A 16,556-nucleotide genomic window follows, 5' to 3' on the forward strand; every position below is an offset into this window, starting at 1 on the left:
AGCGTGGTGCCTGTAATCCCAGCTACTCAGGAGGCTGGGGCAGGAGAATCGCTTGAATCCAGGAGGCAGAAGTTGCAGTGAGCTGAGATCGTGCCATTGCACTCCAGCCTGGCCAACAAGAGCAAAACTCCTTTTCAAAATAATAATAATAATAATAATCCACCACTTCTCACTCCATAAAAAATCAAGTAGAACCAAAATAAATAAATAACATGATTGGTAAGTTAATGCTAATCAGTGTATATTAAACTGCAATGCCCCTTCTCAATACCAGAACTGCTTTCTTTGGGACAGCAACATAACTAGCTAAAATACTACATTCCCACACTTCTCTGCATCCGCATATAGGATATGTCTTAAGTTCTGACCAGGGAGGTCGAAGTATTACAGTACAGAATTTCAGGAAAATCTCCTTAAAGAGAAAGATGCAGGTCCTTTCTTTTCCTTCTTTATCCAGAAAAAAAGAAATGAATATGATGGCTTCAGCTTTAGCAGTATCTTGTACCATGAAGACAGGAGCATGTGATCAGTGAATATGAAAGATCCTGGGTTTCTAACAACTTTGTAAAACAACCATATCAGCCCTGAACTGCCCAACTTTAGTTTTTTTTTTTTCTTGGGGGAAAAAACCCCAACAACTCTGTGTATTTATGCTATTATGGATGGGTCTCTGTTATATGTATGTGCACCTAATCCTAATAGATATGAACTTGAAAGCAAAGAATGTCCAAAGAACATTCACCAAAACTGACCATGTATTTTAGGACATACACATACACAAACCAAACTCAAGAAAACAGATGGAGGGATTAGCCTAAAACAGGAGAAGGGTCATCTCTTCCTCTGAGATTAGAAGGAGACCAGGTGCATATACAGGTAAGTTTACAGATGTTGGGCAGCAAGTCAAGGGCTTTTCCCTTCTTCATCACCTCAATTTTCTCTGTGAAATAGGAGCCAGAAATGTTTAAAAGGTAGAGGAGGAAGCAGATAGAGAGTAAGATTTGCATGCTTGAATGCCACTAGGGGACAAGTTAAGGGAGAATAGACAAGATTATAGTTTTTGTCTTTTGTTATTGTTGTTATTCAGATTGAAGAACCACCAAAGTTTTCATTTTTATCCAATTCTACCAGGTATAAAGGGAAAAGTAAAATGGTTAGGCTCAGAGGCTCATTAGATGGGAAGGGTGGTGGTTTAAACACAGTAAAAAAATTAAAATTAAAATTAAACACCCCTTTGGTAACTCCATTAAAGCTTGCAGCTAGGGAGCAAGAAACAGATTTTTTGTTGTTATTTTGGTTTTGTTGTTGTTATTTTTACTCTAGCTAAGAGGTATGCTGCAAACCAGATCCCTGCGTATCAAGGACTAAAACCCCTAACTTTAGGAATAAGATATACATATTCATATGTAAGCTCATATACATGCCCATAGAAACACATCATGCAAATATGACTCCAAATGTTTTTATTATTAACACGGGAGGGAAAAAAAAACAGTAAATATGCAACCCAAGGCTAAAATAAATGCAAAATTAAACTACCAATTTAATCAAATGTCCTTAATTTGTGCCCCAATATGTGCCTCTTTTTGATTTTCACAAATTAGTAAATTAGTACTAACAAATATTTTTGCCAGCTTAATAAAATACAGTTACATAAGTAACTAAATAGGAACATCAGCTCGCCTCATTAAGAGCATTTTGTGAGACTTAAGAGAGCATCACCACCTGGTGGTAGATTCAGGGTAATGATTAGCAACTAAATAGGAAATGGCCAGTCCCTGTCACGGATAACATACATTATGAGAGGCCAAAAGCCTTGGCCAAAACTAAGACCAAAAAAAGTAGCACTATAAGTGATTAGCTTCCAACTTAATAGAATGACAGAAATTTGGAAGGGTGATCTAGAATCCATATTTAAGATTCTAATACAATATCCCATGAAGTACAAAAATCCTGTCTCAAAACTATAGAGATATGATACATTGTCTGTGCTAAATACCTGTAGTAAAAAGAAACTTCTTCTCTGGATATCACAGATTGCTAGATAGGTTTAAATTGGGTTTAAATTTGAAATGTTTTCTGTCCCACAACCAACAAATCTAATTTTGCAAAATCCAATGCAACATAAAAAACCCCTGATATATTCTATAGCTTGACTTCAAATATATCTCTCATTTTGTTTTTGTTTGTTATAAATACACCCATATTCTTCAATTGCCTTGATTTCTAGATACTTTACATCCTGGTCTTCCAGATTTTCCAGATATATTTGATTTGTCAGCATCTGTTTTTAATGCAGCGCCTAAAATAAAACTGACTCACATGTAGACAGTGGAGTATAGGCACTTCTATTAATGCTTTCCATGTTTCCTTTCAGATTTTAATTGCCGTATCACACTTCTGCTCACATGTTTTAGTCACAATTATTCCTGAACAGCTTTATGTTACGTGGTGACCAGTAAGCTGAGTGTTAGAAGAGACTGAGTAGATTTAAGGGCCAGCATTTACTTTTGAAAGTCTACCCCTAAACCTCAGCTCTCTTCCTCTACTCTATAAACTTCCAACATATACTCACTTACGAAAGAAGAGGAACAATAAAAGAGTAACTTCAAGATAACTATGAAGAGACAGTAAAACAAAAATTTTGATACATTTTTATGCTTAGACCTTAAGGAGGTTGATGGTGACATAGGCATCACACAGCAAGGAACTCCCAGGAGGATTATATTTCTAGATAGATAGATAGATAGATAGATAGATAGATAGATAGATAGATAGATAGATAGATAGATAGATAGATAGATAGATAGATATGTAGCTCTCTGAATTGGAAATGCAGAACCTAAGGCAGTCTGCTGTTTGCTCTCTGTCTGCACTGGCCTTTGTGACAACATAAAAAGCAAATAAGGGTATTCCCAATAGTAAAAGATTATTGAGAATTTTTTCTGGGGAGTGATTAGGCTGGAAAGGTAGGAGCTAAATATTGTTTGGCCAGCAGCAGCTTCTGCAACAGTGATAGAATCTGATGCAAACTGTAGCAAAATAAAATCACACCACTTAGGGAAATTCCACTGGTAACTTGGGACAAATGTTTAATATGATTCATTATGAAATATTGGTTAATAAATTAGGTATTTACCATGACAAATGTTTTCGATTTGACTTCTTGTTCTTTTCGATTTCTCAGAATATACATGCCCATATGAACTCATGATACAGATGGGAAGCAAAACATTTTTACTATTAACATAGAAAAAGAGAGTATAATATAGATATTATATATCTATAATTTCAGCTGTAATAGAAATGGCTACAAGTGAGAGTCTATATGAAATAAATAGTATGTAAAGAAAAGATATTTTATTAGAAGGCAAATAATTTTAACCAATTTATTTCTCTCCATGATTAAGATTTAGCTGTATCGTTTTATTTTTATGTTCCAGGGACCTTGAAGGCAACCATATCCATAATTTAAGAAATTTGACTTTTATTTCCTGCAGTAATTTAACTGTTTTGTAAGTAATATGCTATGCTTTTGAAGTAATATTATATTTTCTTACAAATAAGATTTTAAAACACCTATTTTATGGGAGAAAATTCCCAAAGAACATCAAGAGTCTGTCGTTGGATCTCAGTTTGAGAAACGCTAAATTGAAGTCTCAGTCTATAAGAATGTTTATCCTTTGCAAATTATTACAGCATAAATTTTTTCTTTATAATTGTGAAAAAATTGTTACAATCAAAATGAAAAACAAAATACTGCTGAATGCTCACAGCCCTGAGGATGTAATGATGGACATCAAGATAAACCCTAAAGTATTAGTGAGTGTAATTCCTTCTTATGCATCTTTGGCCTATTTTAAATATACATGGCATTTTCTGTTGAAAGTAAAGGATGCTAGGTCTTCCTTCAGTTAAAAAAAAAAAAAAAATCCAACTCTCCTATTCACAGCTTATTTTACCAGAATGTTTTTCAAACTATGGATTGCAACTAATAAGTAGGTGATGAAAGTAATATATAACATAATTTAGTATACCCTTGTCAGCATTTTTAAATGAAACAGAATTTAATTGAATAGATTATATCAGACTGCAATACAGATAGTAAATGTATTGTTTCATGAGCCTTAGGGGGTGTGTGTGTGTGTGTGTCTCTGTGTGTGTGTGTTTTATGATCCAATATAAAATACATTTTTTAGTGTGTGTTACCACAGGAAATATTTGAAAACCATTATCCTAGACTACACAGGACCCCTGTATATAGGCGATGCAATAACTCCCACTGATATTACCATATGTTTTCTCCAATTATACCCCCCATTCCAATGGGTTCCAATAAGTTCCAGTTTGAACTCCTCCTGAGTTCAGCAATCTTCAGGTGCAGGGTGCTTGATATAAAGTCATGCAAAGTAGTGCATAGTAATTGCCCAAAGGAAACCAAGTTGCACCTGAAGGACACAGAGCAAATATCTGAAAAACTTAGAATTTCTTTTCTATTGTATTTATTTTTTAAGGAAACCTCTGTATTAAGAGATTATTTGTGGATTTCCTCTTGGCAGGTGTTGTGCTTTTAAGGTCCAAGAATATTGGGAAATGGTGGTAATGGTTTGGAGTGCAGTGAGGAAATAAATCAGAAAGGACAATTTGAAGACACATCATACAATGTTTAAAACATTAAAAGCCCTTTAAAACTTAGTTCTGAGTTGGTCCTCTAGGCTAGCTGATAACACATGAGATCAGTGCAAAAAAGTCAAGAGTTAAACAGTCTGATTCAGCATCCCAAATTAGAGATTCTTCTAAAGGGGTTCAGCTAAGAGTGGACTTCCTTAGGCAGATCTGCCCTAAATCACATCAAGTAACAAATGAGTACGAGTGCTGTGGTGTGTGGGCTATTTTGTTAGACAGACATGCTATGCAGACTGAAGAGACAAGTCTAAAACAGCTCGTATGCACTTGGTTGCAAGATATGCAGTCTGTATTCTAAAAAGCAGGGGTTTTCACCATTTCTCTTGCAAAGCTCTTCCCTCCCTATTTCACTTAAAATTTTGAATTTCTATTATTATCATCATTAAAACATTTGAGAAATTTAGGATGAAAATTAAATTGGATGATTTATACTACTTCAAAATGTCTTTATGGGAAAAATGTACCGTATATTCATTATCTTTGTTTCTGCAGACTGTTCTTCTCTTTAGTAATTCTTGTCAGTTACCTAAAGAAGTTGCAATGTATTTTTCTTTTTACTTTCAGAGTGATGAGGAAAAACAAAATTAATTACTTAAATGAAAATACTTTTGCACCTCTCCAGAAACTGGATGAATTGTAAGTATGACTGCATATATACTGCTAAGAATTTTCTTTCTACTGTTTTACTTTTCACACTTGTACTTACATGTTTATATATTTACGAAATATTACTTCTCTCCTCTTTCTAAGCATTATTTACATATATACACCTCAAGCCACAAAGGAATTCAGATAGCATACAAAAATATGTGGGAAATAAAAATATAAATATTTGAGGAAAGTGGGTTAAAGGAAACACAGCTGTAAAGAAATAATAAAGCCAGTAAAAAATTAATAAATAAAATACATTCTACACCACTCTGTTCCACTCCTAAAGAAGGACAGTAAATTTGTGGATTTTTTTGTTTTGTTTTGTTTTTGTTTTTTGTTTTGTTTGTTTTGAGACAGAGTCTCACTCTGTCGCCCAGGCTGGAGTGCAGTGGCGCGATCTCGGCTCACTGCAACCTCTGCCTCCCAGGTTAAAGTGAATATCCTGCCTCAGCCTCCTGAGTAGCTGGACAGGCACATCCCACCATGCCCAGCTAATTTTTGTATTTGTGGTAAAGATGGGGTTTCACCATGCTGGCCAGGCTAGTAAATTTGTTAATATGTTTCCTAAAGGATTAGGATTCAGGGACCATAAGATTAGAAGACACCACTTTGCTGATCTGAAACCAAAGGATGATCTTGGATCCGTAAAGAAATTAGATACTACTGTGGATAATATTCCTACCTATAATAATGGAAGAGAGAAGTTATTTTTATAATGCCCCTTTTTAATGCCAATGACGTAATTCCAAAGGACAATATAACAATTCTATGATGAACCAAATCCTGTGGTCTAAGCACATTGTAGTTTATTTTCAGAATAAAATAGATGTAGAACAGTGAATGAAGTGCTTATCCTTCAGACCATTTTTTTATATTTTAGTGTCAATTTTCTTTTTTTTCCTTTTCATTTTTTTGTTTGCTTTTTTCTAGTGCCAGGGTGTCGCTCTGTTGCCCAAAATGAAGTGCAGTGGTATAATCATAGCTCACTGTAACCTCAAACTCGTTGGGCTCAAGTGATCCTCCCACCTCAGCCTCCTGTGTAGCTAGGACTACAGCACATCACCATGCCCAGCCAATTTTTTTATTTTTTGTAGAGACAACGTCTCTCTGTGTTGCTCAGGCTGGCTTGGAACTCCCGGCCTTAAGCAATCCTCCCACCTCAGCTTCCCATAATATTGGCGTTACAGACATGAGCCACTGTGCCCAGCTAGTATCCGTTTTCTGGAAAGAACCTGAATGTGGACAGAGCTACATGTTTTGACAATTAGCTAGATAGAACATTGATTTATTAAAACCTTTCCATAAAAATTAAAGAATACAATTAGAATGTTATGAAAATAACACCAGGACACCTTACCTGAGCACTCAAGAAGTTACAATGTGCTTTTCCTTATGCCAGGTAGAGGGAATACACTGCCAGGAGTTGGAACATTTCTCAGGTAACAATCCTCCATTCTGCCCCAAAACATCAGGGAACGAGCCATTGAAAACCCAACATTTTATCTGTAGCCTGAAACATTTTTTGGTGGTCAGTACCAATCATTCACAAAATGTGGAAAATCTCAAAAACAAATAGAACCAACCATCTGTTGTAGCAACTCCTGGTACATGACAACTGACCCATATCATCAGCACATAGGAAAGTAGTCTCAATAGTAGGGGAAGATGCAGCTGGATGATCCAAAGTATTATCTAGACATTAGAACACACGTTAGTCAAGGGATGCTAACTATATATTTTTTCTTGTTTCATCCACTTGAAATCACACCTGAATATCAAGAGATAGTTTCTTCAAATCCTAGCCTTCATGGTGGCAGATTTTATATGTCAATAACCAACAGTGAACATGAACTCAAAGAGCTTAGTGCATAACCAATGCCAATCCAGGTTCAGAAGTAAAGGAAAGAATAATACAAACTGCAGAGAGTAACCAAGGCCAATAATTTGTCTTGCTAATTATTAGGTGGACTTTAATACACCTAATCCCATATTAAACACTTGCCTGAAAAATCAGATTCACCAGGACAAAAATTCCATGTTTTCTAAGAGTCGGTGGCTTTCATTGGATGAGTCTATATCTAAACTGTCCTTTTGAGAGAGGGTTGAACTGTACACTCTGTGCCCCTCCAGGCTCCATCACACCAACAGAGTTAATGAGAACAAAGAGTCAGGATTCACTTGTCACAGAGGACTTTAAGTAGCTCTAGTGACAGAAAATCTTTGCCACGTGGTTGAGTTAATTTGAGCTTTTAAAGTCAACTACTCTAGTTTACAAGGTGTTTCCTGAGTTCATTCAGAAATGGACCTTGACTCCAATTAAGTTTAGCCTAACTTTCCTAAACTTGAGCTGAGAAAATGGCCCTTTCAAATGTCACTTGGGATCTGGGCCAACACTATCCCATTACATGATTCATGCTGTTAGAACTGTATGCCGGGATTTGCTCTGATAACAAAAACCCACACTCCCACCAGTAATTGTTGAACATGACATTTGGAATTTTAATATCCCAGTGCACCATTTTAAATCTGTTTTGCACATTGCTTTACTAATGTGATCAGTATTTTACTTGGCTTCCTATACAAGGAACCGAAATTGTGCCCCACTTTTACTAAAGATGAAACAGAACCAGTCTATTCATAGTCTTCTAACTGGGGATGGAGAGAATAGCTAGTCCAAAGCTGAGCTAGGCACTGGGTAGCGCAGATGAATAGATATCGTTCTTGTACTCAAAGAACTCACATGTTTCAGAAAGGAAACACATATGTACAGAAACAGTTGTAGTACGGTGTTATATGTGCTGTATGTGTTATATGTGCTATAGTAGAAGTATGCAAGAGGAATGTATAGGAGAACAAAGGATAAAACACTTCACCTCCCTGGGCTCAGAGGTTCAACAGAGGAATGATGTTTGAATGAAGTCTAGAAGGATGAATATGAGATCACAAGGAGGGAAAGAAGAGTATGGGGATTAAAATACTGAAGCGCATTTGGGCCATGGTGAAAAGCTACTTTGGGTAGAAAGTGGTAGGCAAGGGGACTGGAAACATAGTCAGTGGCAAGACATTTGAATATTTAAAGGTTCATTATGGCCAGGTGCAGTGGCTCATACCTGTAATCCCAGCACTTTGGGAGGCTGAGACGGGATGATCGCTTGTGCCCAGGAGTTCGAGACCAGCATGGGAGACATGAAGAAACCCAGCCTCTATCAAAAATACAAAGATTAGCTGGGCATGGTAGCATATGGCTGTAGTCCCAGCTACTCAGTAGGCTGAGGCAGGAGCATAGCTTAAGCCCGGGAGGTGGAGGTTGCAGTGAGCCATTTGTGCCACTACACTCCAGCCTGGGCGACGGAGGCAGACCCTGTCTCTAATTAATTAATTAATTAATTAATTAAAGGCTGTTTCTGTCACACAATGCAGTTTTGATTTCATCTCCTAAGGTACAGTAGGCTATTGAAGGAGATTCCAAGTCTTTATGAAAGAGATGGAATTTTAGAATAATTCCTTCAGTTGTCTAATCAGAACAATCTATCTTTGTTGACAATCACCAATAAATATGTAAATAACAATAGTCTCCAGGTTCAGTTTACAGCAAATACATTTATAATATTTATCACATTATATTAGCCACTTATTTTTAGTTTTAAAAACTCAGTCTAAAATTGTCCTACCCTTCGAGGTCAAAAGTCTAGCTTTTGCCTTATAAGCAAACCAGCATATATAACAAATACATCTATTCATTCTCCTACCTATCCCAGTGGCAACAAATATGATTTGGAGATGAACAGAAGAAAAGGTTAGACTTTCCCTTAGTATCTCTTGATCACCTTACAGAGCTCAAGTATATTGAAACTTTGTCTTGTATTAAAGAATCTGAGACCTTTCACATGAGAGCTGCCACTGTCAAAGCTACCACAAGAGGTGCTGCTGTCAAACACCTTTTTAGGACTAAGGTACGAGGTCATACCATGTTAAGCAGGCCCTCTACACACACACAAGATGACCTGCAAAGTACCCTACCCCAGGATAATATGAGATCCTGTATATATCAGCTGTGAAAGAAACTCGAACTTGAAATAATACACTTCCATATTAATCATAACAATCCTAAGCAGAAGACAAAAATTAAGACCACAAACCATATATCTGTTCTAACATAGAAGAAGAGAACAAAGGAAGAAGGGGCACAACACAGAAATTAAAAGAATTAGAAAATGTGATTGATTAAAACCAGATCAGGCCGGGCATAGTGGCTCACACCTGTAATCCCAGCACTTTGGGAGGCTGAGGCGGTTGAATCACAAGGTCAGGAGTTTGAGACCAACCTGGCCAACATAGTGAAACTCCGTCTCTACTAAAAATACAAAAATTAGCCAGGCATAGTGGCACGCACCTGTAATCTCAGCTACTCAGGAGGCTGAGGCAGGAGAATTACTTGAACCCGGGAGATGGAGGTTGAGGCGTGCCAAGATCACACCACTACACTCCAACCTGGGTGACAGAGTGATACTCCGTCTCAACCAAAAAAAAAAGATCAAATACCATCAAGTATTTGTCTTCCAGGGGATGATGAATGGGATAAAGTATTTTTATATTTTCCTACTTCGCTCCTTTTTTAAAGTTTTAGACTTCTGGTGATTAATATAACTCACCAATGGCATTGTTGAAAAGTTGTATAGTGGTTTCCTAATGAATTTCAGAACAGTGAATAAAGTCTTAAGAAAATACTATCACATATTTGCAATTATTTCTCCAGGGATTTAGGAAGTAATAAGATTGAAAATCTTCCACCGCTTATATTCAAGGACCTGAAGGAGCTGTCACAATTGTAAGACTAATGTTAATTTTGCCACCTCATTTCTTTATTGCATTATTTTTTAAATTGTGGTCAAATATGCATAACATAAAATTAGCCGTTTTTAAGTGTATAGTTGAGTAGCATTAGCTACATTCACATTGCTGCACAACCATCACCATCATCTACCTCCAGAAGTTTTTCATGTTGCAAAACTGAAACTCTAGCCACTAAACACTAACTTCCCACTCACTCTTCCCCCATCCCCTGGCTACCACCATTCTACTTTGTGTCTGTGTGAATTTGACTACTCTAGATACCTCATAGAAGTGAAATCATGGAATATTTATCTTTTTGTGACAGGCCTATTCTACTTAGCATACTGTCTTCAAGTTTCATTTCTGTTGTAGCAGAAATGAATTTCCTTCCTTCTTAAGACTGAACAATATTTCATTGTGTATATATATTGCAGTGTTTATCTATTCACCCATTAATGGACATTTGAGTTGCTTCCATCTTTTGGCTATTGTGGATAATGTTGCTATGAACCTGGGTATACAAATATCCATTGACCTGCTTTCAATTTTTAGATATCTACTCTCAAAAGTAGAATTGCTGTTTCATACTTTTCTATCATTTTATTTTTAATGTATGTTTCATTCTTTTTTCCACATAAGTTTAACCATTTTACATTTCCACTAGTAGTATACTAGGGTTTCCGTTTCTCCACATTCTTCCCAACACTTGGTATTTTCTGTTTTTTTGAAAATAGGCATGCTAATGGATATGAAATGGTATCTCACCGTGGTTTTGTTTTGTGGTTCCCAGTGATTAGTGATGTTGAGTAACTTTTCATGTGCTTATTGGCCATTTGGATATCTTCTTGCAGAAAAATCTATTCAAGTCATTCACTCATTTTTCAATTGGATTGTTCAGTTTTTCTGTAGTTGTTAGATTGTTGGAGTTATATATTCTGGATGTTAACTTCTTTTCAGATACAGGTTTGCAAATATTTTCTCCCATTACATGGGCTGCCTTTTCACTCTATTATGGTGTCCTTTGATGCACAAAAGTTTTTAATTTATATATAGTCTAATTTTTAAATTTCTTCTTTTGTTACTTATGCTTTTGGTGTCATATCCAAAATGGCACCAATGTCATGAAGCTTTTCCTGTATGATTTCTTCTAAGAGTCTTGTAGTTTTTAGCTTTAACATTTAGGTCTTAAATCCATTTTGAGTTAACTTATCTACATGGTGTAAGGTAAGGATCCAACTTCATTCTTTTGCATGTGGATGTCCAATTTTGTCAACACAATTTATTGAAAAGACTACTTTTTCCCCATTGAGTGTCCTTGGCACCCTTGTTGAAAATCATTTGATCATGTATCTGTGGGTTTATTCCTGAGCTCTCTATTCTATTCCGTTAGTCTACATGTCTGCATTTCAGCCAGTACCACACCGATGGCTGTAGCTTTGTAGTATGTTTTGAAATTAAATAGTGTAAAATCTCCAATTTTGTTCTTCTTTTTTCAAGATTGTTTGGCTATTTGGGCTCCCTGGGTTTTCCATATGAATTTTAAGATGGATTTTTATATTTCTGCAAAAAAAAAAAAAAAAAGGCAATGGAATTTTGGCAGATTGCCTTGAATCTGTAGCTCACTTTGAGCAATACTGACATCTTAATATTAAGTCTTCTGATCTGTGAACATAGCATATCTTTCCCTTCATTGGTGTCTTCCTTATTTTCTTTCAGCAATGTTTTCACAGTTGCAATGGGTATTTATCTTTCACCTCTTTGGATTAAGTTTATTTAAGTATATTATTCTTTTGATGCTATTGTAAATGGAATTCTTTTCCTAATTTTCCTTTTGTGATTATTCATTGCGTATAGAAACACAACTGATTTTTGTGTTAATTTTGTACTCAGCAATGTTGATGAATGTTTTAGTTCAAGTGGATTTCTTTTTAGCTAAGTCTTTTGGATATTCTACATATAAGATTACATTATCTGTAAACAGAGACCATTTTTTTCTTCTTTTACAATTTGGATGCCTGCCTTTCATTTGTTTTTCTTGCCTAATTGTTCTGATTAGGACATCCAACATTATGTTGAATGAAAGTGGTGAAAGCAGGCATCCTTGTCTTGTTCCTGCTCTTAGGGGAAAGCTTTTGGTCTTTTACCATTGAGTGTGGGTTTTCATATGCATCCTTTATTATGTGAGGTAGTTTCCTTTCATTTCTAGTTTGCTGAGTCCACTTCATTTTTTTTCTACAACCCAATGGTCATTGTCATTCTTTCTCTCTTTCCTTTTTTCTGTAACCATGGCTGCCCCAGAAGTTCCTTCCATCCCCCATGTAACTTATGGTCTAATCTTCAGTAAATATTTTTGTTTATTTCTTCTTTCTTTTCTTTTTTAATTTCATTTTTGTAGAGATGGGGGTCTCATTATGTTGCCCAGGCTGCTCGTATTGTACTTCAAGGCTCATGCCATTCTCCCACCTCAGCCTCCCAAAATGCTGGGATTACAGACATGAGCCACCACACCTAGTCTAAATATTTTAAAAAGAGAAATTTTCCTGAGAAGTTTCCTTTAATCAATGATTCTTGTTTCAAGGTGTTGTTTTTCAAAGATTCTGAAATTTTCTCCATTTAAATTTAGCTTTCAGTTCTCTTTAAGAAGGCAGGTGCTTGTAGTCCCAGTGACTTGAGAAGCTGAGGCAGGAGGATCCCTTGAGCCCAGGAGTTCAAGTACAGCCTGAGCAACATAACAAGTCCCCACTCTAAAAACTTAAAATATAAAAATAAATTCCCTTTGAAGTCTATTTTTCATTTCATGTTTCATGACTTAAGATTTATTGTAAAAGATATGATATATAATTCCATTAATTCAAATTTTGACTAAATGAGATTATTTCATTTCATTTTATTTAAACCATATCTGATCTTAGGCAAAATGGGAAATAGGTACGGCTCTTTCTGGGTCCACTACCTCTTCTCTGGTGGCAGCCCTTTCTTGACAGCTCCGCCTTCATGCACATATTTTATTAGCTCTCACTCTATCACTCTCATAATCACAGAGTATTTACTACAAGCTGGGTACTGTTCTAAGTGTTCTATCTTAATTAATTCACTTAAATGTACAATCAACCCTGTGAGGCCAGTGCTATTGCTATCTCTTTATTTCACTGATGAAGAAAAATTATATATATTTATCAGTACAACATGATGTTTTGAAATATGTGTACATTGTGGAATGCCTAAATTGGGCTAATTAACATATGCATCATCTCACATATTTATTTTTTGTGGCAAGAACATTTAACATCTACTCTCTTAGTAATTTTCAAGCATGCAATACATTGTTATTAGCTACAGTCAGCATGTTGCAAAATAGATGTCTTGAACTTATTCCTCCTTTCTAACTGAAATTTTTGTACCTTTTGACCAGTATATTCCAATCCTTCCCCACCTGCCTCTGGTAACCACATTCTACTCTCTACTTCCATGAGTTCAACTTTTTTAGATTCCACATATAAATGAGATCATGTGGTAATTGTCTTTCTATGCCTGACTTATTTCATGTAGTATAATGTCCTCTAGATTCATTCATGTTGTTGCAAATGACAGGATTTTCTGATTTTTTTAAGGCTGAATAGTATTCTATTATGTATGTATACTTTTTTTTTAATCAAGTCATCCTTTGATGTACACCTGGGTTGAATCCATACCTTGGCTATTATGAATAATGTTGCAATGAATATGGGAGTACAGAAATCTCTTTAATATACTGATTTTATTTCCTTTGGATATATATCCAGTAGCAGAGTTTCTGGATCATGTGGTAGTTCAATTTTTGATTTTTGAGGAAACCCCATACTATTTTCTATAATGGTTGTACTAATTTATATTCCCACCACCGGTATGCAAGGGCAACCTTTTCTTCAAATCATCCTCAGCACTTATCTTTCATCTTTTTGATAAAAATTATGCTAAAAGGTATGAGGTAATATTTCACTGTGGTTTCAGTTTGCATTTCTCTGTTGATTAGTGATGCTGAGCATTTTTTCATATACCTGTTAGTCATTTATATGTCTTCTTTTGAAAAATGTCTATTCAAGCTTTTTAACCAGCTTATTTGTTTTCTTGCTGAGTTATCTGAGTTCCTTACACATTTTGAATATTAACCACTTACCAGATATATGATTTGCAAATATGGTCCCCCATTACACAGGTTGTCTCTTCACTCTGTTGATTGTTTCCTTAGCTGTGCAGAGGCTTTTTAGTTTTATGTAATCCCATTCATCTATTTCACTTTTGTTGCCCATATTTTTGGGGCAATATCCAAAAAAATCATCACCCAGGTTAATGTCCTGGGGCTTTCCATCTATGTTTCCTTCTAGTCACTTTATAGTTTTACAGTTTAAGTCTTTAATCCATTATGAGTTATAGTATACTTTTGTTCATAAATACTTAAAAGTAACCCAAAATAAACAGATTCACTTGCTTTACTCATGTGGTTTTTAGAAATGACTTATTGCTGTTTTTTTTAAAAAAACAGGAATCTTTCCTATAATCCAATCCAGAAAATTCAAGCAAACCAATTTGATTATCTTGTCAAACTCAAGTCTCTGTAAGTATTCACATATGGGGATAGTTTTATGATAAAACTGTTTTTTAAATACTAACAATGTGTATTTTTATATATTTCTTTCAAATCATAAGCTTTATTTCCAAAACATTAGTTTAGCTCTACAAAAACATATGAGTGCTTGCTGTACTATAAACAGACAACTACTAGTTTTATCTTCTATATTTGTAAATTTTAAAATAATTATGAATTATTTTATATTTTTATATGTCACTAGGAGCTTATGCTGATCGGTTTGCTTTGACCCTTCAAAAATATCTGTGCATATTCACTCTCTTAACACTGGGTATTTTATAATTTATTATAGGCATTTTTACCCCAAGATGGAATATTCTAGATTATATAAATCCTTACTTGTACCCACACACAAAAAAAGACAAAAATTCTGTTAGAGTCGAAGAAGTGCCTTTAAAGAAAAGCCTCAGGGCTGGCTAAGTATAGTGGCTCACACCTGTAAACTCAGCACTTTGGAAGTCCGAGGTAGGAGGATTGCTTGAGACCAGGAGTTCAAGAATAATCTGGGCAACATAGGGAGACCCTGCCTCTACAAAAAAATAAAAATAAGCAAATTGGTTGAGTGTGGTGGCATGCACCTGTGGTCCTAGCTACTTGGGAGGCTGAGATGGTGACATTGCTTGAGCAGGGAGGTTGAGGCTGCAGTAAGCCATGTTCATACCACCACACTGTAGCCTCTGCAACAGAGGAAGAACTTGTCTCAAAAAAAAAAAAAAAAAAAAAAAGGTACGCTTCAGTTCATTTAATTTGAGTGTTCCCTCAGTAAAATGACATTTTATTAGAAAAAAATTTATTAATTAAAAATTACTAGGAAATTTTCAAAGATGCAAAACATTTCTGCTGTTGTAATATTGTATAAAAGAGAATGCTTGTGCATTTATTCCACACATATTTATCGAGCAGTTAAAATGCACAAAGCATTGTGCCATGATCTGTGAGGATCTAAAAAAAAAAAACAAATAAGGAAGACAATATGTGTATAAATCGCACAATCAGAAGGAGGATGATTTGGGGAAGTGGGTGGGCTGAGTATAATTATTTTGTTCAGAATAAGTGTTAACTAAAAGCATTTTATTAAATTGCCCTTCATGAAAACTCAATTTATTAAACTATGTATAACACATGTTCTTTGATTATTAATTTGATATTTTTAGCAGCCTAGAAGGGATTGAAATTTCAAATATCCAACAAAGGATGTTTAGACCACTTATGAATCTCTCTCACATGTAAGTAGATATTTTTATTGTTTTTATCATGATTTTAATGTTTGTTTCCATGTGTGTTATGATAATACATCCAATCTATTAATATTTTCTACTAATTTGCCAGCTATAAACTGAATGTTTGTGTTCCTCCAAAATTTATATATTGAAATCCTAACCCCAATGCAATGGTACAAGGAGGTAGGGACTTTGGGAGGTGACTAGGTCATGAGAACAGAGCCTTTGTGAGTGGGATTAGTGCCCTTATAAAAGAGACTCTGGTCCAGGCCAGTGGCTCATGCCTCTAATCCCAGCACTTTGGGAAACTGAGGCGGGTGGGTCACCTGAGGTCAAGAGTTCAAGACCAGCCTGGCCAACATGGTGAAACCTCATCTCTACTAAAAATACGAAAATTAGCCAGGCGTGGTGGTGATTCTAGCTACTCGGGAGGCTGAGGCAGGAGAATCGCTTGACCCCTGGAGGCAGATGTTGCAGTGAGCCAAGATCGCGCCACTGCACTCCAGGCCAGGAGACAGAGTGAGACTCCATCTCAAAAA

At 35.7% G+C, this 16,556-nt stretch overlaps 1 protein-coding gene across 6 annotated transcripts in view; it reads left to right on the plus strand.

The window, feature by feature from the left end:
- The window catches only part of RXFP1 (relaxin/insulin-like family peptide receptor 1), a 139,919-nt gene that overhangs the window by 110,304 nt on the left and 13,059 nt on the right, over window positions 1-16,556 (plus strand). For 4 of the 6 annotated variants that reach the window (XM_011970510.1, XM_011970511.1, XM_011970514.1 and 1 more), the window contains 5 exons: window positions 3,444-3,515; window positions 5,251-5,322; window positions 10,094-10,165; window positions 14,693-14,764; window positions 15,952-16,023. In XM_011970510.1, the coding sequence (XP_011825900.1) occupies window positions 3,444-3,515; window positions 5,251-5,322; window positions 10,094-10,165; window positions 14,693-14,764; window positions 15,952-16,023 (360 nt within the window). The remainder of the gene's footprint in view (window positions 1-3,443; window positions 3,516-5,250; window positions 5,323-10,093; window positions 10,166-14,692; window positions 14,765-15,951; window positions 16,024-16,556) is intronic. The other 2 variants (XM_011970515.1, XM_011970512.1) reach the window with 2 other exon arrangements.

The sequence above is a fragment of the Mandrillus leucophaeus genome, unplaced genomic scaffold, assembly GCF_000951045.1.
Source record: "Mandrillus leucophaeus isolate KB7577 unplaced genomic scaffold, Mleu.le_1.0 Scaffold95, whole genome shotgun sequence".
Classification (NCBI taxonomy): Eukaryota; Metazoa; Chordata; class Mammalia; order Primates; family Cercopithecidae; genus Mandrillus; species Mandrillus leucophaeus.